The 27,352-nt window shown below is 45.6% G+C and overlaps 1 protein-coding gene across 1 annotated transcript in view; it reads left to right on the plus strand.

Annotated features, from left to right (window-relative positions):
* Positions 1–27,352, plus strand: part of LOC119453012 (retinoid-inducible serine carboxypeptidase) — a 42,048-nt gene that overhangs the window by 10,133 nt on the left and 4,563 nt on the right. Inside the window, exons 3-10 of the mRNA XM_037714987.2 lie at positions 10,867–10,956; positions 12,234–12,389; positions 13,386–13,460; positions 15,598–15,708; positions 17,267–17,395; positions 19,531–19,630; positions 23,379–23,501; positions 24,473–24,535. Of these exons, the coding sequence (XP_037570915.1) occupies positions 10,867–10,956; positions 12,234–12,389; positions 13,386–13,460; positions 15,598–15,708; positions 17,267–17,395; positions 19,531–19,630; positions 23,379–23,501; positions 24,473–24,535 (847 nt within the window). The remainder of the gene's footprint in view (positions 1–10,866; positions 10,957–12,233; positions 12,390–13,385; positions 13,461–15,597; positions 15,709–17,266; positions 17,396–19,530; positions 19,631–23,378; positions 23,502–24,472; positions 24,536–27,352) is intronic.

Genomic DNA, 27,352 nt, shown 5'->3' on the forward strand with positions numbered 1-27,352 from the left:
CGGGTCCGCGAGATTCTCGTGTTTCCCGCGCGCTTCGGCATATTATCGCCGCGGCGTTCCTCGGTAACCCCGCACGTCCGTTATCGTCCGTTTGTTTACACGCACGAACGCTACTATCGCGCGCACACACACACCCACACGTGATGATTCCTGTCAAGCGCACTGTTGGAAAACAAATGTAGTTAGCAAATATTGCGCGCCTTGTGCACATTGTTTCTGCGGTGTAAAGGCCTTCGCATAAAACTGTGAGGGCTTGCTACTACAAGGTCTGTATTCTGCTGCTGAAGTTGTGATTGGCTGGGCCGGAGTATGCGTCAGAAGGAGACAGGCGCCCTTCTTAGCCAATGAGCACTTCAGCAATGAGCACACACACACCACACACCACACACACACACACACACCACACACCACACACACACACACACACACAGTCGTAAAAGAGTCGTTTTCCCTAGGTAACTATGCGAGGGAATCTGAAGACTGTGTCTCGGCCAATCGTAGAGAGAGAGAGAGAGAGATAAATGAGATGAGGTTAACCGGATGGTATACATAGCTCTTTGAGACGATCGGTGCTTGTATCATGTCACGTACGTAGCACGTGCCATTTTCCATTAGGCCAAAGACGCAGGAGTGAAATGGTGCGAACAACAGTCCACCTTATCACAGTCTTTCGTGTCGTACTTATCTCGTCATACATCTGTTCTTATCATTCTTCCCTCGATAAACATCGAACATCGTCCGCGACGCCACAGCGTCGACGTCTCAGCGCGCATTCGCATGAACTGATGCTTGCACTTCGGCATATCTTGTGAACGGTATAATGCATAAACGCGAATATCGCATGACAGTAAAGTTCTGGCCTGTGCGGCGCATTCACATAAACAAGGCACGATATTGCACCTTGTATAGGATGACAATGGAGACACTTGTACGCATCGCATTCTGTTTCATGACATTTCATTAACCGCTTCGCGAAAGCTTCACTTCACATAGGTTCCAGCATGTGCATTAGTACTGCATAATAACTGAACGCGCACTTGTCCATCAACCATGCTTCAGCTACAGGGTTGACGAACTTGCACTAGCAAGGTGCAAATACATTTGGTGAAGCCTCTGAGTTCGCCATCTAGCGTGGACACTGCCAACGATGGCTGCTGCCTCCGAGATTTCGGCGTGCACATTTGCGTCTTTTGCCACCTTTCATTTTTTTTATTATCAATCTCTTTTTACGCGATTAGATATCTTATACACAGGATGATTCCGACAAGGTTACACGAACCAACGCAAAAGCTAAATGTGACTCGCTATCGCGAGTAAAATTGTCCCACATCTCTGAGGCACATATGACACACCAGATGGCTTCAACAATCACCAAGTATAGAACTTGCTGTCACGAATAAAATCTGCCTGCGTGCGCCGCAAGAACTCCTATACGAAATGAATGAATGAATGAATGAATGAATGAATGAATGAATGAATGATTGATGAATGAATGAATGAATGAATGAATGAATGAACGAACGTTTGTGCAGAACTATGGCCACGGGCTTAAGTGGGAAACTCGCAAAAAGTACTCGCAAAAATGAAATCGTTTTACTGCTCAGCCTCAGTACGAAGATATATAGTAGCACCAATGAAATGAAAAAAAAAAGAACGTTTGCAGCTCACGTGACGATTGCACTCGATGTAGTAATCGCAACGAAATCTCCACGTGCCGACGAGATATTCAATCGTAAGATCCGAGCGAACAATGCAGTAATACCATTGGCAACTGTTTTTCCCTTCTTTTTCGCACTCGGCGCGCCCACGGGCACTGAATTAAAAGCGTCCGGAAGATATGAGCTGATACTAACTCCTTTTGTCACCACCCTTATCAGTCAGAGAACTTTCGGATGCCATTGTCTCAATCAGTGCGTCAAGCTCGCGTGTAGGGATCGTCCATTCATTGTGATCGTGAAGAGCGCGGTCTGAAGCGATTTGAAGGTAATGCGTAGGCAGAGACAGAATTGCGTTTTATCTGACGCGCGCCACAGTGCGTTCGCTTTCCCGGGAAAGTGGCCCCATTTGCAGGAGGAGAAGACTCGCGTAGGTATATGTCAACGCGATAGCGTTTAGGGCCCCGTGTCGCAGAAAACCCGGCGTCGGCAACCGGCGTGTGATCGAGGGTGGCGGATAAAATCATCCAACCACATCGACCGCGCAGGCCCTCCACGTGGTGCAAGGTTTTGGTGAACAAAAATTGAATTTCTCACAGTGAAATTCGTCAGAAAAAATGGTAATGTATGACTTTACCATTCGGCGTCGGATTCGCCGTTGGATTGTTTACCGATCGGCGTCGGATTGTAATTTGAATGTACGACAAAACCTAATTCTGCGACGAGGAAACTCAAACACAAACCCCTTTTCCAGCATTTCTACCAGACCTGCGCGCGTCGGAGCATAGCAAAAAATTAATAAAAAAATAAAGAAAGGTGCTAGGGCCTTCACATTTTAATATAGGACCACTTATATTGCCCCTGGAAAAACGTCTTTCCAGCAATGCATTTCAGTTTAACAGTGAAGCCGACTTTAATGGGAATCGGTGTAAGCTTGGTCTTTGTAAGCTGGCTTTCCCACGTTCAGTGTTACAGTGAATGAAGCCTACTTGCCGTATGCGAACGATGCGATGCGAACGGGTCCCGATAACGCTATCGCGTTCTACTCTTAAAGGCGAAGCTTAAGCGTCCTCCAATTTTTCCGCACCTTTTGACAGCGATTGCGGTTAAAGTATCTCTTTTCAGCTTTCGTATCGTCATTATGTTTATAATCCCCATGCTTCCTTGGCCCGAAGATGTCTTCGGGAAAGGAAAACCCCATTAGTATTCACGGAGAATTAAAGGATAGAAAAAACAAGCCTTCGCCTGTATTCACGCCATTACTGAACTACTTGTATTGGCGGACCCAGTGAAAGCGATGCAAACTGTGTACACTTAGCGTAACTACATAAAACGCTCTGCCACATTATACAACAATGTGGATCCACTGTCACTGCAAACAACGACACACAACGCTACAGTTCGCAATGCGATGTGCTGAAGTCAAGGAGCAAACTTTTGTTCACCTCTACGGCGTCTCCTATGCCACACGTGCAAGAGCACGAGCGCAGCGCAAACACCTAACGCCCCCTGAACCAAAGACGCGAAACTGCCAGCCGTAGTTGCAGACTTGGACCAATTTTCTGCAGAAAACTTGCGAAAGCGTTCGTCATGCAGCGTGTTCGCGTTGTTCCTCGGGCTATTCACGCCAGTAAAAGTTACCCGTAACTGCGCAAATTTCCGGTGCGTTCCAAATCCTATGCGTAAACTTTGCCATCATTGACCTGACAGCCGCCATCTTCGGTTCTGTCTAAGTTCATGACGTATAGACAGCAAAGAGGAGGCAGCAGAAGTCCGCGCATCGGTGAAGCCTACTTTGCTGGTACAGCGAGCAGACGAGCCGACGAGTGACCCAATGGGAAGCTGTGAGATGGAGTGCAATCACGCGATGTCTGTTAATCAGACTTACTGCGTGATGATCAGGCGACGGCCATCAGTCTATAAGAAACGCCAGTGTCTGAAAGCGATCTGCGCGAGTCGTCAAACTGAAAGCGCCTGCAACTAGACGTCTGTTATATGATACGAGATATCGTAGCACCATAAGCCCAAAATAAAATGCGCGCGAAAGAAGTGACTTTAGTTCCACGGTTTCTTGAAGGAAACTAACTCGCAATATTTTTTTTTTTTTCGTTTGGCTCAGTTAGTGCCAAGAATTGAACGCAAGGAGGCAAACTATACGTGAAGGCTTGTTAGGTTATATCATATAGTTATCTGAAACACTATACACTTCGTGGCAACTCTCGCAACTACGAGAAAGAGATGATTCACCGACGCAACGTATCCATCAACCCTTGTAATCTGCGTCGTCAGCGCTGCTTGCCTCCGCATACCCCTCTCAAATAAATACAGGGGAAAAAAAGAAAAAAAAAAAGACGGATTCGGTTTCTTTTTTTTTTTCATCTTTTTTGCTGTGAACGTTGTCCCACCAAAAATTGTGCAACGCGATACAGCTATACAGCTTGGCGAACGACGAGAGCTTCCAACCAATCAGGAAGGCGGCCGGATGCGCGTCAGCAATATTTGAGGAAAGCACGAAATTTGTTTTCGAGCAATGGTGTCGATCGGAAACGTGAATTCGTGTACATGCAGGCGGCATATAGCTCACCTTATTACCTCGCCTCACGGAACTCTGTTCTATAATATCTGTGTACATAGAGCGATGAACCAACGTGGTCTCTTTTAATGCAAATTTGGGCGTTTCTTGTAACACCGCTCGCAGGGGCATATACGTATCAGAAAGCTGCTTTCGCATGCACCAAATTCGACTGCTGCGGCAAAAACAGCCGACGTGAAGCAGACGATGGCGTATAGTTATAGCGAGAGTCCCGCGTCGTCTGCACGCACCCGGATCGCCTGCTGTCGCAAACAGCAAACAGACGTCGCGGGGCTTAAGCGAGGTACAGTTTTTGGGACGCGAAAGCACAGTATACATAAGCTGTTAGCAACCGAACGCCCCCGCGTGATATAGTATATATTTATAGAGATATAAATCTCCCCGGACCGGGCCCGGATGGCCTCCAAATCTAGACACCATCATATCGCATGACCGGCCCTTTGCGCCGGCATAAATTATTGATCGGTAACCTGATGAGATGTTTGTGAGCGGGCGCGAGGCGTGCGGGGTATTCGTCGACTTCCCTGCGCCCACGGAGACAGAATTTTTTTATTATTATTTCATGCCTCCACCGGAACGGGATACCGGTAAAAGTGAATCAACGAAGCAAACAAAGAAGGCCTAAGAAAGAAAGAAGAGAGAGAGAGAGAGATCGGGTTTTCAAGTATTTTGCACAGCGCAAAGTTTCTGCGTTAGCGTGTGGACGAATACGTTCGTGCGTGTGCATGTACAAATTTCCATGCCAGCCCATCTCCCACCGCGCTTTGCTTAGCCCCACAAAGTCCAACGTATCATTTTTGATACGCTGAATTTTAGGCCTCAGAATTCTGATTTAGGCGCTGGAAACCCAATGCAGAGCCCACACCAGCGTTTTTGATATGCTGGAGGTATAGTTTTCAGTTGTGGGTATCAAATCAATTGCTAATTAAATATCTACTGTAGAGGTTCATCTTTAGTCAATTGTCGATTTACTGTTTTCTTCATACGAATATACACTCTCCACGGTCACAAATATATGTGGAGAAGTTGTTTTAACTTTCTTAGATGTGGAATGGTGTTTGAGCTTTGTGAGGGTAAACACTACAGTGCATGCAGTGTTCAACACACCGTTAGCTTAATATGGTTTCAAAACTGCAAGTATTACTACGCAAAGCTATGGCACTATAGTGTTAGACGTTTCGTGGCTTTGAAAATTGATAATATTCAAGAAAATGTTGCGCTATATATGCAACCATTCGCAATAAATATGCATATACGCGGTCACTTTTGCCTTGCTGTGTTTAAAAAAAACTATATGATTTCTTGGAAACTTAGAATAGGGTAATAGGGGTAATAAATAGGGTAATAAATAGCGACCATGATGGACGGACCGCCCACCATGGCTCTGAATCGCGCTGGCTAACACTCCCAGGGCTAGATCCAGTAAAAATAAATATGCAAGTTAGTGGACGAGTTGATGGCCATCGCCGTGCCAACTGGTACGACAAACGCACGCGTAATGCGGAGTGGCGTGTCGGCTCCCGCCGGCGACAAGTTACCCTTTCGACCACTTTCATTTCCCTTTTCTTTATTATTTTCTACATTTCAATTTCAACCACAGCTAATTCCCCGACGCTTTATGGGCTCATTGTCTCTGGCAGATATTAAGTTATATCTTACTGTTCCTGTGCAAATGAAGTTGGTAGCAGCGGTTAGTGCGTAAGCATATTTGGCTTTATAAAACATTATGGCCTCACGGTCCTGAAAAAAAAATTGCTTCAGACAGTAATAACAATTTATAATGTTATCCAACAAAAGTGTCAGAACGCGTAATTTCGTAATGGTGACGCAAGTGCAGACGAACAAAGCAACGCGATCTGTCCAATTACGAGCTACCTTGGTGCCAGAGCAGCGTTTTTCTATAGGTACAGATTTATCAATAAGTCAACCAATGTTTTTATAAATTTCCGTGATTCAGTGCTAAAGCTTCAGAATCTACTGATTTTTGGCGTGTTCCAGAAAAAGCGATGGCGAAATAGTCAATACTTTTTTAATATACCTTTTCTACTATTTTTATATGAAATATAAAAATAGTAGAAAAATAGTAGTAGTAGTAGTAGTAGTAGTAGTAGTAGTAGTAGTAGTAGTAGTAGTAGTAAAATAGTATATTACAGTAGATAACTGGTAAAGCGCGTCAATTTTTTACTGCGCGTACGATTAGACTTCCGGTATACCACATGTCATCTGAGGGCTGAGGCCCTTCCAAAACTGGCTCAAAGGTTAGATGAAGGCATCAGTTTAATAGTTATGGTGTTCTAGATTCGCTGTACGCCATGCATTGTTACTTCTTCGCAGAAGGCACATTGTAGAACTAACAAACTACCACTGTAGAAACAAACTACTCATGTCTGCTGAATTTCTTGCAAAAATCTGCTACTATGTTTTTTTATAACCCGCGGCAGCAGACCGAGTTGGCTAGCACCGTCTGCGTGGGGGAGGTGTAGCAGACGGCTAACGGAAGAAGCAGACGGTCACGCCATACGGCTCCAAGAAAAACAAAACGCGGTCGCTCATGCCTTTGGATTAACGAGTCCGAGCGGCTGCGTAATGGAGTCACGTCGTCGGCGAGGGCTCAAGCCGGATTAGCTGGCAGGCAGCAGCTGACACCGCCACGGCAACCGAGACTAATACAAGCAGTTGTTACAAGCACGCGACGACATGGCGCCGAAAGCGGCTACGCGCAACTCACGCTAAGAAACAAACAGACGACGAACCGCGATCGCTGAGCGTTACTAACGTTGCGTATATATATATATATATATAGGTTGCGTGGATGCATGGATGGATGCTAGAAGCGTTCCCACTGGAAAGGGGCGGTGGGTTGCGCCACCAAGCTCTTGTTATTATATTACCTGATGTCCTACCTATCCTGAAAGAAAAAAAAAAATAGAGGGCGCTGATCGCGTCAGGCGCGCGATATCAGCGCCCCCTACCTCGGAAAAGGTGATGCAATTCTCCGTGGCGGACCTTGAAAGTTACTTTGTTCGGAGTTAATTTGTTTGGCTAACGTGGCCGTTGAAGCGAGATGAAGCAACAAAGTGTTACGTGGCTTAATTGCGAGGCGGCGTTGATTTTGTTGACCTTGATTTGTGTGTGTTTCCTGCAAGGGCGTATATTTACCGAACCCCTCGAGTGCAGTCGCTGGTACGACAGGGCGCAGTTTATTTCTGCGTAAATATGCAATCTACACAAATAATGAGGGTGAAATGTTAACGATGAAGGAAGAAAAATGCAACATATAAAGACTCTGCTTTGACTATAGAAGTGTCGAGACGTGTTCTCGTTGACTGGCGCCGTGAACGCGTGTTTCGGGCGCTTATGAACACATCTTGACGTGCTTAGGCTAATGATGTATAAACACTCCACCACCAACGATTACCACGAAGTGTCTCGAGTGGGTGGGCATACGCGAATACCCTGTATGCTCGGACTATTGTAATGACGAACTATGAGTATCTGCAATGTACAAAGTATAAAACTTAAGGGTCCTTTGACTGATGCCGAATGAGTGAATGAATGAATCAATCAATCAATCAATCAATCAATCAATAGTTTATTTCTGTTCAGTTTTCGCGCAAAGCTGGGGCTGTGAGAAAAAATCAATGTAAACAACCACGTGACAAAGATCTCCAACCTACAAAATAGCATTGACAGTTGCGAACATTCGTGTTTCAATGCATAAAACGACATTTTGTTAAGAACCTAACTGGAACGCCAATGAATTTCTCCGCAAAGTTCGGGAATTAATATCTCGAAACTGCTGCCATCCTGAGGGTTCGTTCTAAGTGGATCCGCCTTGCGAACTCCACGGCTAGAATTTGTAAATTGCAATATGGGCCATAATAAGGTAGTTAGTTAAAATTCTCATTAGTGATTTTTGTTAATTAGTCGATTATGCATTTCACTTTTTTGTGCAAGTAATGTCCGCCTCTTCGAGCAGACCAGCTCACGAACTGGAATTGTAAAATTTTTGAAAGTTTTCGCTGAAACACCCGGCATCACTAATAAGACCAAAACTTGAGTATACATGCATAGTATGGGACCCTTACACCAAAACTAACATTGATGCACTAGAAATATTTCAGCGTAAAACAATCAGATTTATTTTCTCAAAGTACCGCATGACTGATTCCCCGACAGCACTAATTAAAGAACATGGTATCCAAAAACTGGAAATGAGAAGAAAAATCCAGCGGTTAAAATTTATTTTTCTTCTTAAAAATAACCTCCTTTCCCTCACCCCAGAGCCTTATGTAACGCCAATGGTTGCACGCCGAACACGGCATCGCCCCGCTGACTCTTTAACTCCCTATAATGCCAGAACTAACGTCTTTAAATATTCTTTTTTCCCACGCACTATTACGGATTGGAACAATTTACCTCAGTCGCTACTAACCAGTATTGATTCCCTTGACAATCTCAATTATTGACATGTTGCTCTCTTGTGAATTGATTGCTGAAGTTGATCTTTGCGTTATTGTTTTTTTACTTCACTTAATTGTATTGATTCATTTTTAAACATGTTCTTTACTTTATTTGTTTTGGAAATTTTTTCATTACACGAGCAAGTGTTCTTTTCCGTGCTTTGTACTCGCAGCTGATGGATTGGATTGGTATTCTGCGCACTCTTAATTTACGTCTGGTATTGTTATTATCTCTTTTTATCATTGTATGCCGCTCCTGGTTGGGCCACGCCAAGGCCTGCAGTATTGTATAAATAAATAAATAAAAATAGCGATTACGCACTTGTACAGTATTGTGTTTCCTCCGACAAGACATCCACACAAAAACACAGGTACAACATCGTGCATAGTATAGGCGTCGGTTATGCCACTAGTGGACGACACGGTATGCACAAGGACCGAAAAAGCAATGACATTTAAAACAGTCACCGAAAGATTAATGCGTAAAAGGTAGATATAGATCAACATGAGGCTGGATGACTTATGTTGGTGAATAAATTGATCTGCCGTGATAAAGGACGCTTTAGTTCACACTTTTAATGCGATTAGCATTCTTTGGGAACTTCAGCCAGTTTTCGGTGTCTGTATGTTTGTCCGTATCTAACCTCTTTCCCGCCAACTTAGGTCACTGGGTGGTCTATGGTCTAATGGGTTGCTGCTCGGAGGGAACCGGGCTCTCAGTAACACAGCAATAAAAAACAAACGACATCATCATCAAGCCTGCCAACTTTAAGCTTTGAGAAATAGTACAATCGAAGCCAAAAGATACTAAACTTTGCTTAAAAATACTAAAGATTGATTTAGTACTCACGATGGGGACCGTTTACTAAAATAATTAACATCATTCGTACGGTAGGAGCGCTGTAAACAGGCACACTCTTATATTCACAGCTAGAATAATCTGCGTCACAGACGGACATATTCGTGTTCATGCATTCACGCAACAGCGGCCGAAAATACGGTTGCCGTTATACGCGGGTTCAATGGAGTCCGTGGGTGGCGCTGCTGTGGTTATCAATCAATCAGTCAGTCAATATTTATTAGTGGCATAATAGGAGCATACAATACAGGTAAGTATGCAGAAGGAGGTCCGAATAATCTGCGTCCGAAATATGCGTCCGAAAAATCGGGAGGGTCCCAAAAATCCGGCTCTGGAAACCAGTGTCTGTATTTGTATTTTTTAAGCTGGACGGAAATAAAAAAAAATGTAAAACCATTAGCGCCTACACGACAGTCGCAAACAAGCTCTAAATTAAGCCGGGCATTTTACGATAAAATCGTAAATGTTGGCAGCTATGCCGAGTCTATCATCATCAGCACGGAGTATATAGAGACATCTAAAGCAGGTCGAATTTATGTATTCTAAGCCACATTGAAATATCCCATAAATTTGAAAGTAGGATGTTTGCAAAACCCCCGCAAACATTGTAGCAAAGCTAGTTCGTGCAAGCTGGAAATTAGTGTACTTGAAACATTCAGCAATTTTTATGAAAACATTGACGGCCTAAATCAATGTACCGCCTTGGCGCCCGCTCGCGCCCGCCCGGTAGCTTGAAAGCCATCTGCGTCGGGGACACAGTCCACCGTGCGCTGTGTTTTCGCGGCTTAGTTCGCGCTGATGCGAGACGCAGCACGAAGGTCAATTCGCTCGTCGCTGCGGCCGCGCTTGCTCACTCCAGCGTTCTGACAGCGAGTTTCGGCGGTCATCGAGCGAGATGTGTTCATCTTAGCTTGTGCGCGCCTGACACCATGCTTGTTCATTTAGTTAGTGCGCCTGTGTTTACAAGTTGATAAAACTACTATCCTTACTTCGTATAGGTACGTGTCCACTAATTTGCTATCGCAATCGATAGCAAATTCTGGCGAAACTGCGACTTTTTTATGCCTCTCTTATTAGAAAGAACGGCAAAGAAAAGAGGCTAGAAACACGATTCAAACAGCTAAGTGGGGGTAGTAGGCTAAATCGACAATACAACGAGATGGTCTAAAATCCAGAGCCCTCAACTACATACGGCGTCTCACAGCCACATAGTTGCTTTGGGACGTTAAACCCCCATTAATCCATCAACGTATATAGTGTCTGACGCAGCGGTTACTTCTTTTTCATCTGCCGCAGGGCGGTCCCGGCGCCTCGTCAACGGGATTCGGCAACTTCGCCGAGATCGGCCCCCAGGATGTCCAGCTGCTGCCTAGAAATCACAGTTGGGTATGCGTACGGTTTCTCGGTTATACTTAGTGTGTGCCAAACATTCCGGGCGTTTTAGAACCGTGACTTGACCAATACAAAAAAGAATAATCAAGAATAATTCCAGGAAACAAACGCGACTATTAACACCACAAAGCCCAACGCATCACTTCTCATACGCTCAATTTAATTGATGCCTAATAACTCAGATTTTAAGCGCTGGAAACTTAATGTAGATAGAGCCCATAGTAACGCTTTTCACATGCTGGAGGGTGTTTTAAGTTGTGGATAGCTCAGCAAATCAATTACGTTAATTATGTACCCTACTAATTTTTTATCAATTATCGTTTCACTGTTTCTTTTTTCGTGCAAATATACTCTCAATGATCAGAAATACATGTGAACAAGTTGTTTTTGTTTTCTTTGACGTGAAATGATGTTCGAGCTTTGTGGTGTTAAAGGCCAACTGTATCAAAATTTCACTTTCACTAAATTGGTTATAGATAGGTAGTTTAGCTGTACTACTGAAACAACCTTGGCAAAGCTACAGGGCTGGTAATTGTATGGTTTATTTTCTTTTTAGCGGCCTCTAAACAGCGCCTAAGCAGACGACGCGTTTAGTGCTCCCGTTCTCGAAACACGGCAAAGCCACGGCAGAGCAGCCGAACAATCTAGCGTCGAATAAAAAACAACCGGGCACCAAACTTCCTCGGCCAATACGCTGAGTCACGTGTTAGGCTGCCTTTCGGAGGGAAAAAGCGAAGGTAATGGCTTCACGGAGAGTTGGCTTGCCAAGGCTGGCTTCGTAGTTATCCCTCCTGGTTTCTGCATACCGAGGCACCAGGCGTTCTTTGCCATGCGTCACTTCGGGTGAGCGGTTATGGCGTCTTTTTTTTTTCAGCTTCGGTGTCAAAAACGTCTATCTTTGCGAGCTTTTTGTGACGCATCCACTCGTATGTTAAATGTAACACTGTGCAAGGAGACTGCTATACCTGAAAGGAGATACCACAATCGAACCCGGATATATCGAACCCTCATATATAACGAATTATTGTGTATAACGAACAGCAGTTAAATCCCCGTGAAAATTTTTGTATAAATTTTTTGTTTTATATATCGAATTACCAATATATCGAACTTTTTTTGTGATCCCCTTCAGATTCAATATATTCGGGTTCGACTGTATCTGAAACTAGCTTTATGTCCTTTGTTTGCCATATCGACCTACAATGACCGACAGTTTTTTTTTTATTAGTACTATTGATAGTTTTATCTTGTTTCATATCTCTGTCTCACAGGTGCGTTTCGCTAACCTGCTCTTCGTGGACAATCCGGTTGGCGCGGGATACAGCTACGTCACCAACGAGACGGGCTTCGCAGTTAACAACTCGCAGATCGCTGCCGACCTGGTCACCATGATCTCCGTGTTCCTCGCCAAGATGCCCGAGTTCCAGGCAAGCCACATACTATACGTTGAGGTTCTATTAGTGAACCATCATTCTAAAGAAACATCGCTTAATCTGAAATATCGCTTGATTCGAAGTTTTCTGTGGTTTCAGTCGGAGTGCATGCATTTTATACCGCATTATTCGAAGCGCAGTGGTGTCGAACTCCGCTTAGTGCGAACCGGGAAATCCGCATGGTGCAGCACACAAGGAGATCCTTTGCCTACGTTTGTACCAACCTCGAGGCGCAAAGATGACTGCCCTATACGTGGCAGCAGCTCATTGGGCCCACTGTATTACGTGACGATAACTGTCGGACGAAACTGTTGTTCATGGACGTCAGCTGAATTTCTCCGCTGTCACGTCTCCACCACATCGAGCGCGAATATGTTTCAGTATGTACGTTTTACGAGCTACCGCGCTGTTGGGATGCCATGTCCTCCTCTAATAAGACATCTTTACAGCTTCTTCGCTTTTAAAGAAATACCGCTTATAACGAAGAACATTTTCTGTTTCGATAACTTCGTTATAACAACGGTGTGCTGTACAGTCTAAATATTATATCGCAACGTACCCAGGGTTCACCTTTTCTCACATTTACTCTTACGCTTGGTTTTTAGGTCAGTAGTAGAGAAGAAATAAATCCAATTTATTTACTAACTAAGCGGTCACGGTTCGAAATGGGGACAGTTGTACTGAAGATTTAGACGATTAGAGGGAAACGATCAAAATTAACCTAAGCAGTTAAAGTTAACGTGAACCTATCAAAGTTAATGAAGGCCTTAAACTCTACAGAGGCTCAGGAAGCGACGGGGAACTGATGTGAGGAAATCTTGCTCGGTAAAACAGCGACACCGTACCGAAAAACGTCCACCGTATCGGGGAAGCAAAGCTGACGAAAGCAAAATTGATCCTTTGCTCAACAATCCTCACGGGGGCGTCTTGGTGTGGAGCATCTATATGCATGCATGGGTCATCAGCTGATACCGCCCCTGTTTATCGCAGAGCGTGCCGCTGTACATCTTCAGCGAGTCTTACGGAGGCAAGATGGCCGCCGAATTCGCCCTCGCTCTCTACAAGGTAAGGGAAGAATTCGTAACGCAAGGCTAACGGGCCCGTTTTAAACGCATGTACTGAAATGAACGTAAGGTGAACGAGACAGGTGTCTACGCCTCAGATAAGCGGTGTTACCGTTTTATCGTTGAAGTTGCCACCCCAATAGCATGACGTCACGGATCAGTACCTCTGTACTCCGTTTCAGACATCAGGTTCGACGCTGTGGAACCTACGCAAGAAGTTCGGTAACGAAAACTTATCACTCCGCGCGTCCCGCCCATGCCTCGCTACGCGCCAACGGCCTTTGCTCGCGCGAGCGTGCACGTGAGGCTGCCGCGCGGCGCGCTGCAAATTAAAAAAAAACGTGAAGAAAAGCAACTAAAAACAAATTGATCTAAAACAACGCATTAGTAGCCGTATACCACAGTTTGTATCTAAGGAATAAACCTTTTTTCATTCAATACTGAACCGTTTCGCACAATTGCGATCAAGAACATCGAACTATTTCTAAGTGCGGACGCAGCCACTGCAAAAAGTCTCTCAACCTTCCACAGTGTTGCACCTATGTCTGAAACGGGGTTCTGCTATGGTTCTGCTATGAGGTGCTGGATAAGAAGTGCTGAATCGATGCTTGACCCGAAAGGCGAAGCATTTATTGCGATAGCTATTATAATAATAATAATAATAATAATAATAATAATAATAATAATAATAATAATAATAATAATAATAATAATAATAACCTTTATTTTTTTCCATCAACGTGATGGGGGAGGTAAGGGAAAAAAAGTTGAAACAGACAGCTTGACTAGTTCCCGCCCCCCCCAAAGAGACAAAGATTAGACATCTATACCCCTAAGGTTAGTAGTTCTATGAGCTGTATAAGCTGCTAAAGACATTCACTTACCTACTAAATTAACGAGCACCGAGTCGCGCGCCCAGGTAAACATTGAAAACATCTCACTCGATGACCGCGCACACTCTGCGTCAGAACGCTGGTGTGATGAAGAGCGGCAGCAGCGGCAAGCGAATGCTGCCTGTCGCTTGTCGCCTGTCGCTTCATGCTGCCTGTCGCTTCAAGGAAAAGTAGGCGCGCGAGAACACAGCACACGAAGCCATCAGCTATCTCGAGTCGGCTACATCTTTCGAACCCACCACAGATTATCTACAAGGTAAAATTGAATCGCGCAGCCGCGGCCGGAGTAGAAGCGGTGGCGCACGCTACCCTGCCCCTCCCCCCTCCTCCTCATAGCGCGCGCACATCTCCTCCTCCCCCTTTTGCGCGCTCGAAAAGTCGGCGCGCACCCACCCTGCCTGCCTTTCTCCCTTGCGCGCGCGAGAAGACTCCGCCGCACCAAACCACCATCCTTCTCCGCTCATCCTCTCAAGCTTTTTCCCTCGCACCTCGTGATCTTATCGCACTTGGACTTAATACGGAACATCACGGCGACGCCGACGACGACGATAGAAATTTGCCTGGCGTGTACATATAATCGATTTCGCAGTAAAAACACGAGTGCAACGTCTGTCTCACTGAAATCACACAGCGCCATGGAAGATATAGATGCGATCGCGTTATCTGCACTCGGAAGATATAAGTGGACGACGCTGAAACGAGCACGGTTTCACGCCAAAAAAAAATAATTTGATGAGCGAGTGCTTTGCACACCAGTATCAGTATGTCTGCGCAAAATTCCCGGGAGCACCTCGAGAGGCGCTCTTCCCTGTCTTCAGTCACTCTGGTCCGGCACCATTGTGTTCCACCGAAACCAAAGTGGTCTAACCGAAACCAGAGTGGTCTATAAAGCTATATGCGTATCGCTACAGCTTTTCCGCATACAACTGACTGTTTTATCACCCCTGATATAGCTCCACGCAACGCTGCCACTCGAGCTGTTCTACAGCACCTGAAGGCGACAGACTCGAGCGCCCGACTTTACTAGATACCCCGCACCTGCCTTAGTGCATGTGAAAGTGCGATCAAGACTCGCGTCTTCTCTCTCTTTCACTCCCCTCCCCACGTGTAGGGTAACAAACTGGACAAAGTCTGTTTAACCTCCCTGCATTTCCTTCCTGCCTTCTCTCTCTATCTCTGTAATTTTCTTGTTTAAAAAAAGGGCCACTGAGGCCAGCTATTTGATGAAAGAAATGGTCATAACAGGCCCATGCCAGTGGGAAAGTTTCCTGCAAGCTGTCTGGCGTGGCACTCGGCGACGGTTGGCTGTCGCCGTTGGATTCCACGGCAACGTGGGGACAGTACCTTTACACTATGGTGAGCTCGCGCTTTTTTTTTCTCTCTCTCTCTCTCTTTTTGCATATCACGGCTATTCCTGCGCAGGGAAAGCTACCTAGAGTTACTACAGGTTGAACTCTCGTTTTTGTACATGTTTGAATGGTGCATGGCGGTGTCAAAATTGATCACGTCTTTCTTTGGTATTTTTCTGAAAATCTTCTAGCTCATCAATTGCGTTTGGTCACGCTAGGAGCTGTGGCATGTTTGCAATTAACTTAAGCCTGTAGCTTAAGATGAGGCTTTAGCTCTGGGCCAACTCCCAATTTCATATTCGAAAACATGTGGAACGCCGAAAAAATCTCTCACTATAGACAACCGCTGAACAGATTCGAGTGAAATTTGTTGCATTTGAGAGAGAAAGCCGAATTCTTTGATTTAGGGCCTCAACTTTCTTATAAAGTGTGCAAAAAAAAAAAAAAAAACATGCAGCGCTCTGTATTTCCGTAACAGTAATTCTGCATCAAAAACAGATATCGCACTTTTGTAATCTACATCCGTTATAGGGCATCTGAAACGGACAAATGAGACATACGGCTCACGTGACTGTTTTACATTGTTTACGAGGGTATATTGCGGGAGTCGTACTCAACAAATTGGTGGGATAGTTTATAGAGTGGTGCATAATACATCAATTTTTGTCTGCTTTAGATGTCTGAATAGACTCAACTTACACAATGGTTTTTTTTTTTCGAGTAGAGTGACATACGCACTTTTATGTAGCACGTAGTCAACGCTGTATCCGGACTGTCGTATTGACACATAACTGTTCTCGAGTTAGATAATTAATTACAATTAATTAATTAATTAATTAATAGTAACGAAAAAAGAGCTACTCCACTGTACTGGCAACAATACGCACTGGGTTTGCTTCGCGTAACGCCGTTCCTCATCGTGCTGCGTGATAGCTGGGACACCCTGTATATATATATATATATATATATATATATATATATATATATATTGCGTATTCTTTAACATGTCATTTCTACTCCCCATAGTCGGTAGATCATTTATTTATTTATTCGTCGAATTCGCTACTGTGTGAATCAACAAACATGTATTTAGAGGGTATATCAAACTATAACAGAGCTCGTACTCAAATATTGGTAGTCAACTTGCGTGCTTATGTGGTTTGATGATTGAGTTACGCTTACCACACTTAAAGAACGAACATAGAGTGGACGTACCTGTATTAGATGTCTGAATAGACTCAACTTACACAATGTTTTTTTTTTTTTTTGAGTTACAGAGTTGTAACTCAGTGGCTTAAATATATATGAACGAGAAGAAAGGTTCGCATTTCCGCAAAATGTTCGCATTTACGAATAGTGACTCGAAGACCGAATCGAATCGGACACTATTCGATTCGTCATTCAAAAGTTCCGAATATTCGCACGCCCCTAGTTTTTTGTTTCTTTACGTTCGTTCTTTAGTTCTTCCGTCAGTGCAATACTAAGCGCAACACAATCATGAACGTCCACCAACTAGCCCCATTAATTGCTTTACTACTATAGTATATTATATGCGATATTCGCAGTCGTTCCTGGACAAGTCCAACCTACTGACGCTGAACAAAGTTGTGAGCGAGATCCGCCAGGCGCTGATCGCCAAGGATGGAGCCAAGGCGACGGCGCTGTGGGCCTCGGCCGAGGACCTCGTCGAACAGGTAGGAGATACCGCGCGGTTCGGAATAAGAATAGAATACATAGCGCCGTAAGAACAAAGGACAGGTCGAGACAGGGCGAGCGCGTTAATGCGCTTAACGCTTGTGCTGTCTCTGCCTGTCCTTTGTAAGGACAGTAGAACAAAGGACAGGTCGAGACAGCTAGGGCAAGAGTTAATGCGCTTAACGCTTGTCCTGTCTATACCTGTCCACTGTTCTTACTGTGTTATGTATTCTGTATAACGATGACTTACCAACATGCTCAAACTTATTCCCTCCGGAATAAGAAGGCAGGCCAGGTCAGATGCCTAAGATGCGAGCTGCATTTTCCGATTTCCACAAGGCCTACGCGGTGTGTTCCATTGACGTCTGTTTATTAACACTAAAAAAATGTTTTTTAATGCACTGACGCGTAAGCATTCTTTGGCTCGGTTGTTACTTCGCATTTTGCTTACTTGCTTTTTCCTAGCGTATGCATGTCTAAACCATCGCTTTTACGGTGCCAAAGAAATGAAAGCCGTGCACTGAACGGTATGGATGATAAGTTGCCAGGAAGCTGCACGGCCCCTTCGATAGCGATTGTATGAACTAAGCCATAACGCCGGCCGTTACAACCAGTTACACCACAGCTGCTTTTTTTCGCCTTTTCTTTATTTCCTTATCAACATCATCATCATCATCATCATGTTCATCACATGTACCAATCAGTTTTTATACTCAGAAGCCCCACAGCAAGCTTCTCTGCACACACACCTGTAATGCGGGAAAGTAAGCTTTCAAGGCGGCCTGGCGAGAACGATTTTCTCTCTGATCAATTTTTGTTGTTTCAATTGTTCCTTTCGCGTGACACCCAATTACGTAGAACACCAGACCATATTTCCTAGCTTAATTTAAAGCGAGAGCTTTAAGGGCCCCGTTACGCAGAAAGCACGGCGTTGACCGTACATTGACCGTGAGCCAAAATTGTCTACCAGTGACAGCGCGGCGCGTTTCTACCAATCACAGATTGGCGCGCGCCGTGTGCACCGCTCGGTTCCTTGCAGCACGACCAGATGGCGCACGCCTCCATTCATACGCGGCAGCGGCGGCGCCGGCCGTGCCGGGGAAAGACAAAAACAGAACCAAAAAGCTCGCCTTCGTGCATATATAGCGTTCGCCGCAAGGATTTTCCGGTAAAGATTACGGTTGCATAAGCTGCAGTTGCCGGGAAGCATGAGAAGCAGTCAGGGACCATTTAATGATATATCGCGTTCTACTCTTAAAGGCGAAGCTTAAGCGTCTTCCAAGTTTTTGAGGTGAGATATCTCAAACCAATAATAGTTTGAGGATTTCTTTAACGCGGTCATTGAGCATCTACCGGCGCAAACTCCGCTGTTGCAACATTCGAGTAAAGTAGTAAATTAAAAGTTAAAATGAGTTAAAAATGAGGTTAGTTTAGCTGTGATTTTATCGGATATGATCACGCAAATCCTAATATCTGCCACCGCTGTGAATATGTTGGCCAACAAAAATTATCTAGTCTCCATCAAATCCCATATAGCTTAATTGTTCCATGATTCGAGACAATCGTCGCTGAAATCGGTGAAAAGTCGTCGACATCAGTGTAAAAAGTGCATGTGAAGTTCATTGTGTGTGAGCTGTTGCGAACAGTCACGGATGGCGGCCAAAAGCCCAGAACGATGTTACTAATAACTAATAACAATAGTAATTAAACTAATAATCTACTATTTCGTGCGGATGCAGTTCATCCGCACGCACTATTAGATCGTCTTAATGCGCATGCGTAGATATGTAGCAGCATGTCCAGCATTTATAGCAGATATATATGTATAGCATGCCCAGCGATCATGCCACCTGATTTAATAATACCTAGCTGTGTGGCTCCTCCACATATATGGCGCGATGATGCCAACCTGTGCTGCGCAAGCGTCGCTCAGATGTGATGGAACTTTTCCAGCTGCCTGCGCACTCACTCGACGGAGCGTGTGTGACTGCATGCTTACGGTCGCACAAGCTATTTCCGGCGTTGAGAATAATCTGTGACGGTTTCTGCGCAAATGTTTTAATCTTGCCTATATATGTACAGTCGCTCCACTAAAGCGTACATTCTTTCTTTTTCTTCCCAATCCTGGCGCTAGCTGACGAATGGCATCGACTGGTACAACATCCTGCAGCCTCATCCGGAACAATCGGCTTCTCTGTCGGCCTCTCTGGCCTTACCGTCAGACAACGAACTCGGTGCGTAGGTGAATATATATATATATATATATATATATATATATATATATATATATATATATATATATATATATATATATATATATACCAGCCTTAGAGTTTCGCGCTAAGTAGCTAGCTTCCAGATTGGGCAGTTGACCAATGGCGTAGCGAGGGGGATGGCACCCTGGGCACATGCCGCCCCCGAAATTTCTTGTGTTAATATGCAGCCTTCTAAGCACCCCTCTCCCCCCTTCCCGTCCTCGGTAAATTGGGTGTCGCCCCCCCCCCCCCTCCCTGAAAACTCTGACTCCCCTGAAACTCTCCATGAAAAAAAAAAAAAAATGTCTGACTACGCCACTGCAGTTAACAGAGGTTTGCTCCTTCGGTATCCCCTTTTGCTCTGTAACACTCACGATATATCAATTATAGGGATCTACGTGCCAAAACAAGATATATTCTAAAGAAATTGTGTTTGTTGGAGATGAACAGTATTTTCGAAGTTGTGGCTTTTCTTTTTAAGTACATATAGGCAGATATGCAGTTCGACGGGTCACGTATCGCGTAGAACAGGTAACTTGTCTATCGAAAGAGAATGGGCGGCCGGCGCAAGGGAACTACGCGGTTGGAGGTGGCAAACGAATATATTGAATGATTGCATTAGTGTATTTGTTGGCATATGTGATGGAATTTGCTTACGTATTTAATGGCTTACTGGCGATCCCCTGAGAGACGCCCGTCTGCTGCAGCGGACCTAAATAGGCCGACGATGACGATCCGATGCCCGATACTTCAAATTCGCAGTCGATTTTTTTTTTTCATCCAGGGAAAGGCACTAGGTGTCCTGCCCTTTTCGACACACGTACGGATAGATTAAAATTTAAAAAAAAAGAACGAATTAAAGGGGCCCTGAAACACTTTGTATCGAAGTCGAGAAATGCATTTGAAGTTGAAAGAGACTATTACAGGAATACTTTGCCGCAAAAACTACTTCAATGCGTTCAGAAGAAGCGGAGTTATTGGCATTCAAAGGTCGCCTATATGATCTCCTTCGCGATGCTCCCCCTCCTTCTTCAATGCCTTGCACCGCGAGGGCTACGGCGGGGCGTGCCCACAATCATAGCCACAATGCTCCTCCTACTGAACGCCACCGTGGCGCGCAGCTTAAATTTGATTTTGGATATCGCGATCCCAACTATAAACGCTAGCGTCCACGTCAAGAACCAAGCGATCTATAGGTTCAGCCGCAGGTTCTCACATTACAGCGTGAGCTGCAACGTTGACTCGTGGTTCTCAAATCGTCATGGTGCCGCATCCCGAAAATCCCGAAAAAGAAAAAAAAAAACGAATGTCGAAAGAATTTTTACCATTATGGCGTGTCATCGCGGTGGAAAGACAACAGTTCATCGTTTCCCGAAAGATCATTGCATTCTTTTTATATATTTTATATATGTTGGTGGCGTTCCAAAGTACTTTGCTTAGGCAGGCACTTTAATGTACTATTGATGTACGCTTAAGCTTCATTCAGTTTGGTTCCCAGCATTAGTGTTACTAATGCCTTAAGCAACGTAAATATTCTCGCTAAAGTATTTTTGCCCGCAAGGCACCGGTAGCGGGAACTATAACTAGCTCGGAAGGTCTGAAGGTGATCATGACACATGTTATGCCGCGAGGCCACATATCGTTTTGATAGCACGCTTTATAGTATAGCGGTCTAAGCAGAATATGCTGTTTTTCATTCAGCGCAGTGAGTTGTCAGTTTATTTGCTCGCGAGAAATTTAGGAGCAACTGCAAACAGCGCTCGTTCCAGCTTGGGAGCATTAATTCGGCCTGGCCAAAGCGCTGCTTAGCTTGGGTTCCGACACTCTGCATGCACACAGCCGAATTCTGGTTCGATTCGTTTCCAAGTCATGCATTTACACTAATACAAGTGACATTGCTCAAAAGAAGACCCTCGCTAAATTTCGGAAAACTATTGGAAGAAACGCAACTTGGTCCTATTGGTTGTTATTTAATCCTCACTTTTCACTGCGTACTGCGATCACGAACGAGCGCCAGTCGTCAGACGCAGACTGCCTTATCGCAGGGATCAGAGAAACTATACAGAGAAAACTGCACCGCGCGAGAAATTTTCCATACGGCACTAAATACTTCTTCTACCACGAAAGTTGCTCACACTTTGTCTTACATTCTTGAGAAAGTTATTCCTCGGAATTTTGAAAATGGTAGCCCACAAACAAAGCCCATAAACAAATGTCACGAAATAAAACACTGACAGCGCATGCCTTTTATGTTAAATCCTCTGAGACTGAAATATCAAAAGCGCGACGCAATAACAGAAGATCGGCCCACGCAGGATGCCGCGTTTCTACCATAAATCTCGCCTTCGTGCACCTCGACTCTACGCCATAAACGAGAAACTTGAGCGCAGCGCCAAGCTACAGTGTAGCCAAGCGAAAAGAGCCGCCGTGAACCTGCAAGTCGTAGCCATCTTTGTTTGTTTGGACAGTGTTAGTTGCCAGCACAAGATTCTGGAGTTGCCAAATTGGCGCCTACGACGCGCCAAACGCGGTTGTCCTCAGCGAGCCGCAGTGCGCTCAGGGAGTGGATTCGTCGCGTCACCTCGCGGCGGCCGCGATGTCTATACACTACATAGCATAGTCTTGGTTTTGGGCACGACAATGTTTTGAGTGCGCGCTCGTGCTCATATGCTCGTCTTGCCGTGCCGACCGGCTTGACCGACGGATAGTAGCCGCATCCAACTTGCGCGTTTTGAAGCGCTATCTATAGCTCAATACGAAGCGAACTCCGTCAAGGCATCTAGCCAGGAGCGACCATGCAGGAGCGAGCGAGCGCTGGCAAGCGTGCGTGTGGTCTGACCTTAAGTATCGTGTGCACTTCGAGGCTAGTTGAGTGTTCAAAACTAATCGAATTTAGCGAGACCCGACGGCTACGACACCAATAACAGCAGTCTGGCCAAAGTTAAGTTCCTACGAGGGCGGCCGCAGCCGAGCGTGAGCAGACGAGAGTCGGCTTCTTCCGGAAATACGTAATTATTATCGAAATTCGAAAGCAGAGTTTCGCTTACTTCAGCCTGTTTATTAAACTGCGTCAATAAATATGGACAATAATAGTAGGAAGCAGCGCCCCGATCCAAACACCCTTCTTGATTGATGTCAGCTATTGGACAATAGCAGCTGTGTATGGGAATATGCTAGATGACGAAAAATAGTGCCCGAAAAGGGTGAGGAGTAGGCTAGCTCTATTGAAAACACAAGTTTTTGAGAAAAAGGTGACCTCGCGCTCCGTTTGCGAGCTCCGAGCGCTGCGCACGACTGCGAAATCTGGCTGAGGTGTTCACAGCAGCGTCACGCTATCCGCGGACTGCGTTTTTTAACCAAGCCCTGGAGGGTGGTTCAGGACCCCTTTTAGCGAAAGTTTCTCGGGACGTCTGCACGCTTCCGACTGCTGCCAATGCACTAACGCGTCTTTCGTACGCGGTTTTCACACTGTACAACCCAGCCTCCGACTTTCATCATCATCATCAGCAGCAGCCTATATTTATGTCCACTGCAGGACGAAGGCCTCTCCCTGCGATCTCCAATTACCCCTGTCTTGCGCTAGCGTATTCCAACTTGCGCCTGCGAATTTCCTAACCTCATCATCCCACCTGACTTTCTGCCGTCCTCGACTGCGCTTCCCTTCTCTTGGTATCCATTCTGTAACCGACTTTAGTGAACCGTTAATTCCGTTTCTCCCTTTGCCCAGGCCGAGCCTTTGTCCGCCACGTGGCGCACTTCTACAACGTCTTCAACGGAACTCTGACGGAGCTCATGAATGGACCAATCAAGGAGAAGCTCGGTAGCATCCCCAAGAACGTCACCTGGGGAGGTGAGAACGGCGCAATGATAGCAATGCCTCTGTTCCCAATAACCGTTTTAGATTTCCGTTTTTAAAAGTGAAAAACAAACGAACTACAGGCAGGCTATAGTAATTACTACCTATGGAAAAACGCGAGCACGGATATTGTGGAGTCAAAATGGAGTGAATAGGTTTACCGTACGCCCTTTGTCCATGACTCTCTGAGTGGTTGTTCTTATTGGAGGGGGAAAAAGAAAGGGAACAGGAAGAAGGGAAAGGGAACCGGAAGAAGACTGCTGACCTCATCGTAACTGCCCAACTACGGTGTCTAGCCGTAGCCCAACCTTAACAGCGAGCAGCAGAGGACGGACAACCACATTTATGACGCATTTGCGTCGCCGGCGATTCCGTTTAACGTTTTATCAAGTATTCGTGCTGAAACAACGTGCGTTGACTATTTACTAAGGCGAAAGCCTTGTACGTCTCATCGTATATATGATCAGTCGACCTTGAGCGAAAACGCGTCGACAACACGAAAGGTACAACCACTATCATATAAATGGCTCATACCCGCGTAAGCAAGATGGATGATAAAACGAATTATATGGTTGATAAAGCGAATTAAGTGGATGACTGAGCAAATTAAGAGGGATGACTGAGTGAATAAAGAGTATTATTCAGCGAATTAAGACAGATGACTAAGCGAAGTAGACTAAGCGAATTAAGGGGGATGTGCACGTCACGTGTCCATCTTTAACGCATCGGCACTTGGGCTTTCGCCTTCAAGTCGTCTCACCTTGTGAACTTTATGGATTGGAAATGTAGACAACTAGTTTATGTCGCCGGCTTCTCCACAACGTTAAATAGTTCAATTGTATTAATGAAGTACATGGTGATAAGGCGAAGTGAAACCTTCCAGCTATATTAGCAGTTCGCTACGCGGGCGCGAAATACGAGCACCGCATTTGCATTCGTGGTTTCCACCCACTTCCGCCGCGCAGGTCAGTCCGGTGCAGTCTTCCAGGCGCTGAAAGCAGACTTCATGCTGCCGGCTGTCGACACAGGTGAGTCACTGGGCCTCTTCGATTATGCAATCCCGGACTGTCCGCAAACCGTCCGCGGCTTCCGGTCTGACTAGCCCTGACAAAAGAGCGCGTCACAGTCACGTGATCCAGCTGTCGGGGACTGTCCGAGATTTCGGTCGAAGCATCGCGACCGGAAGTCACTCTCCTGGCTGCTGTCGTCTGCTCTTTGCTACTCGTAGATAGCCCCCTACCCGGCGTTTTTATTAGCGTGGCCTCCGCAATGGTGCTGTCTCAGAGGCGTACGCGTCGCCGACGCAACCATGAAGCTAGCACAGTGTAATCGTAGCCTGGGCGCGTAGAACGTTTTCGCAAAGCGCAGTTTATTACGTCGATCGCGCTAGCCAGCTCATTGCCTGAGAAATTTAAGTGGAATTCCCACACGGACGTAAGAAAAATCGTGGTGGTGGTGAAATATATTTATTGGCCCCAAAATTGCTGTGGAGAGACTCCGAAATCATGGTCGTGCCACGTCACTGTTCATACAGAAAGCACCCGCCTACATCCTCAAAGCTCGCGAGACCGTCTGCTAATTAAAGGCCCGACGCGTGAGAGAGCGCGTGTACACCGTCTACTAATCCTGCACGTCAAAAATCAAACGCTCGAACTTGGTAGCAGAAGGGATCAACATATATGTCAACAGCAATCCGCGAATATCACCCCAGCTACCGGCATGAAATAGCCACATGTAATATATGATTCCTTGCACGTACGCTAGTTTCACTTACCTGAAAAGCAAAATTTACCTGCAATGAGCATGACAGATTTCGTGAAACACAGTAAGAAAAGCAAGCATGTGCGCCTGATCGCTGTGCTTCTTTCTTTAAAAAAAAACGCGGTGACTAAAGCTACAGCAATTAGACGGCTCGTAAAAAACTTGCATGATGGCACACAAAGCACCGATGTAACAGAAGCGATAACTCAATGCACAGTAGTTGCCGTCTGGAGCGCGCAAAGTACGCAGAAGCACACGGAATCTTTCACAACATGGCGTCAAACACCACGCGCGCTGCCGTCGTCTGCTAGCTACTTGCGCTTGTCCGAGCAAACATCTGCTGACAGCTCCAACAGTCCGCGGGCAGTCCGGAACTTCCGGTCCGTGAAAAAAAAACGAACGCGCTTCTGACAACATTCGGACTAGTGGGCGGAGCTTCGGAAGCTGTCCGAGCAAAATCGAATGCGGCACAGCAGTCCCAAGCAGTCCGGGACTGTCAGGGACTGATAATCGAAGAGGCCCACTATTCCTCACTGGTGGATCCAGGGGAAATAGGCAGCGAAACATGTCAAAGAACACGTACTTTTGTACTCAAATATTGTTGGCCTCCTCCTCCCCCCCTCCCTCTCTCTCTCCCTTCTTCTTGATGCACCTCGGAGCCGCCCCTGCCATTCGTTGACGAACATTCGCTGTCCGTAATTGTGGAGGCACTTGCCGCTGTGACGACGTTCTCCTGCTAAGCGCGAGGTCGCGGTTTCAATTCCCGACCGCGTTCCGATGGGTGACGGAATGCAAGAACATTTGTGTACCATGCTTTCGCTGCAAGAACCCCAGCCAGGGGGGTGAATCTTCCTATACCTGCCATTGGTTCTTTTATAGCAGACGCTCAGTCGACGCTAGCGCCAAGGCGCACTTCAGTTAGGCCCTAGCGGAGGGATGACGGTACTACGGTGGCGAAAAAAAACAAAAAAAACAGAAAGCGGCGCGATTTTTTTACCCTGCCCCTTTCGCTATAGAACTTTTTTTCTTCCTTTTTTTATGATAACGTTGTTCCGCTCTTTTCTCCTTTCCCTCTTGACTTTCCTATTCCTCCTCGCAAGCCTCGCCTCACCCTCCCCTCATGCCACGCGCAATGCTCTTTTTTTTATTTCTTTAGCTGTCCGCGGCGCGCCTCTCTCTTTTTTTTTTTTTTTTTTTTTTTTTTTTTTTTGTCGCGGGCGTTATCAGACGCACCACCGGAACGAAGCGCGTGCTCCGCGCTCCTCTCCTGTCCGGCCGTGTCATTCGTGCATTCGTGCTGCGTGCTTGTGCGCAGTGGATTCTTTTTACGTTTTCATGCACGCAGTACCGTTCATTATTAGTATCAAGCAAGCATGTGCCCAAATTATATTAAAAAATAATTGCACTTACAACATAACAGTTCTTTGGACTCACTTTATTGTGTTCGTTTGCGAAAACCAGAATTGGAGCAGACAGTGCAACACACTATAGAATGCAACAAAACACGGATGGTGTTCCATGTACGCACATGTAAATAAACATTTATTGTAATTGATCTAATGGCCAATGCGCGGAATAGCTTCTCACGGCCTGCTTCTCGCTCGGTCCAAAAAATCCACCTCCGTGAAGTGCGGTTTTTGACCTTGTCTTGGGGCAAACCCATTAGGTCCATCCTTCCAGCGTATATAGGTTAAAAACGCTTCCATCCTGAAGAACAGTGAAGATCATAAATTATAACATCGCAGTTGGAACATACAAAACAGAACTCGTTTCGCATCGCGGCAGAGTACTAGTTGTGATATGTCAACCTTAATTCTCCGAAACGCATTTTTAAACGATCGCGACTAATTAGATAGAAATAAGTGCAAAGCGTACACCTACACACGTGTTCCTTGAGATAAGCGCACAGGTGGTACTATATTTATCAGGAGATTTATGTTCGCTGCTTGTTGGCATAACGATTTACTGCATCGATGTGGTGTTTTCAAATCAGCCAACTGCTGCCTCACCACCGGACAGCCATGTACGACTGCGCACAATTACTATCACAAATAAAAACCGGGAAGTAAACAGCACGGTGCTCA

This window comes from Dermacentor silvarum, chromosome 5 (assembly GCF_013339745.2).
Source record: "Dermacentor silvarum isolate Dsil-2018 chromosome 5, BIME_Dsil_1.4, whole genome shotgun sequence".
NCBI lineage: Eukaryota > Metazoa > Arthropoda > Arachnida > Ixodida > Ixodidae > Dermacentor > Dermacentor silvarum.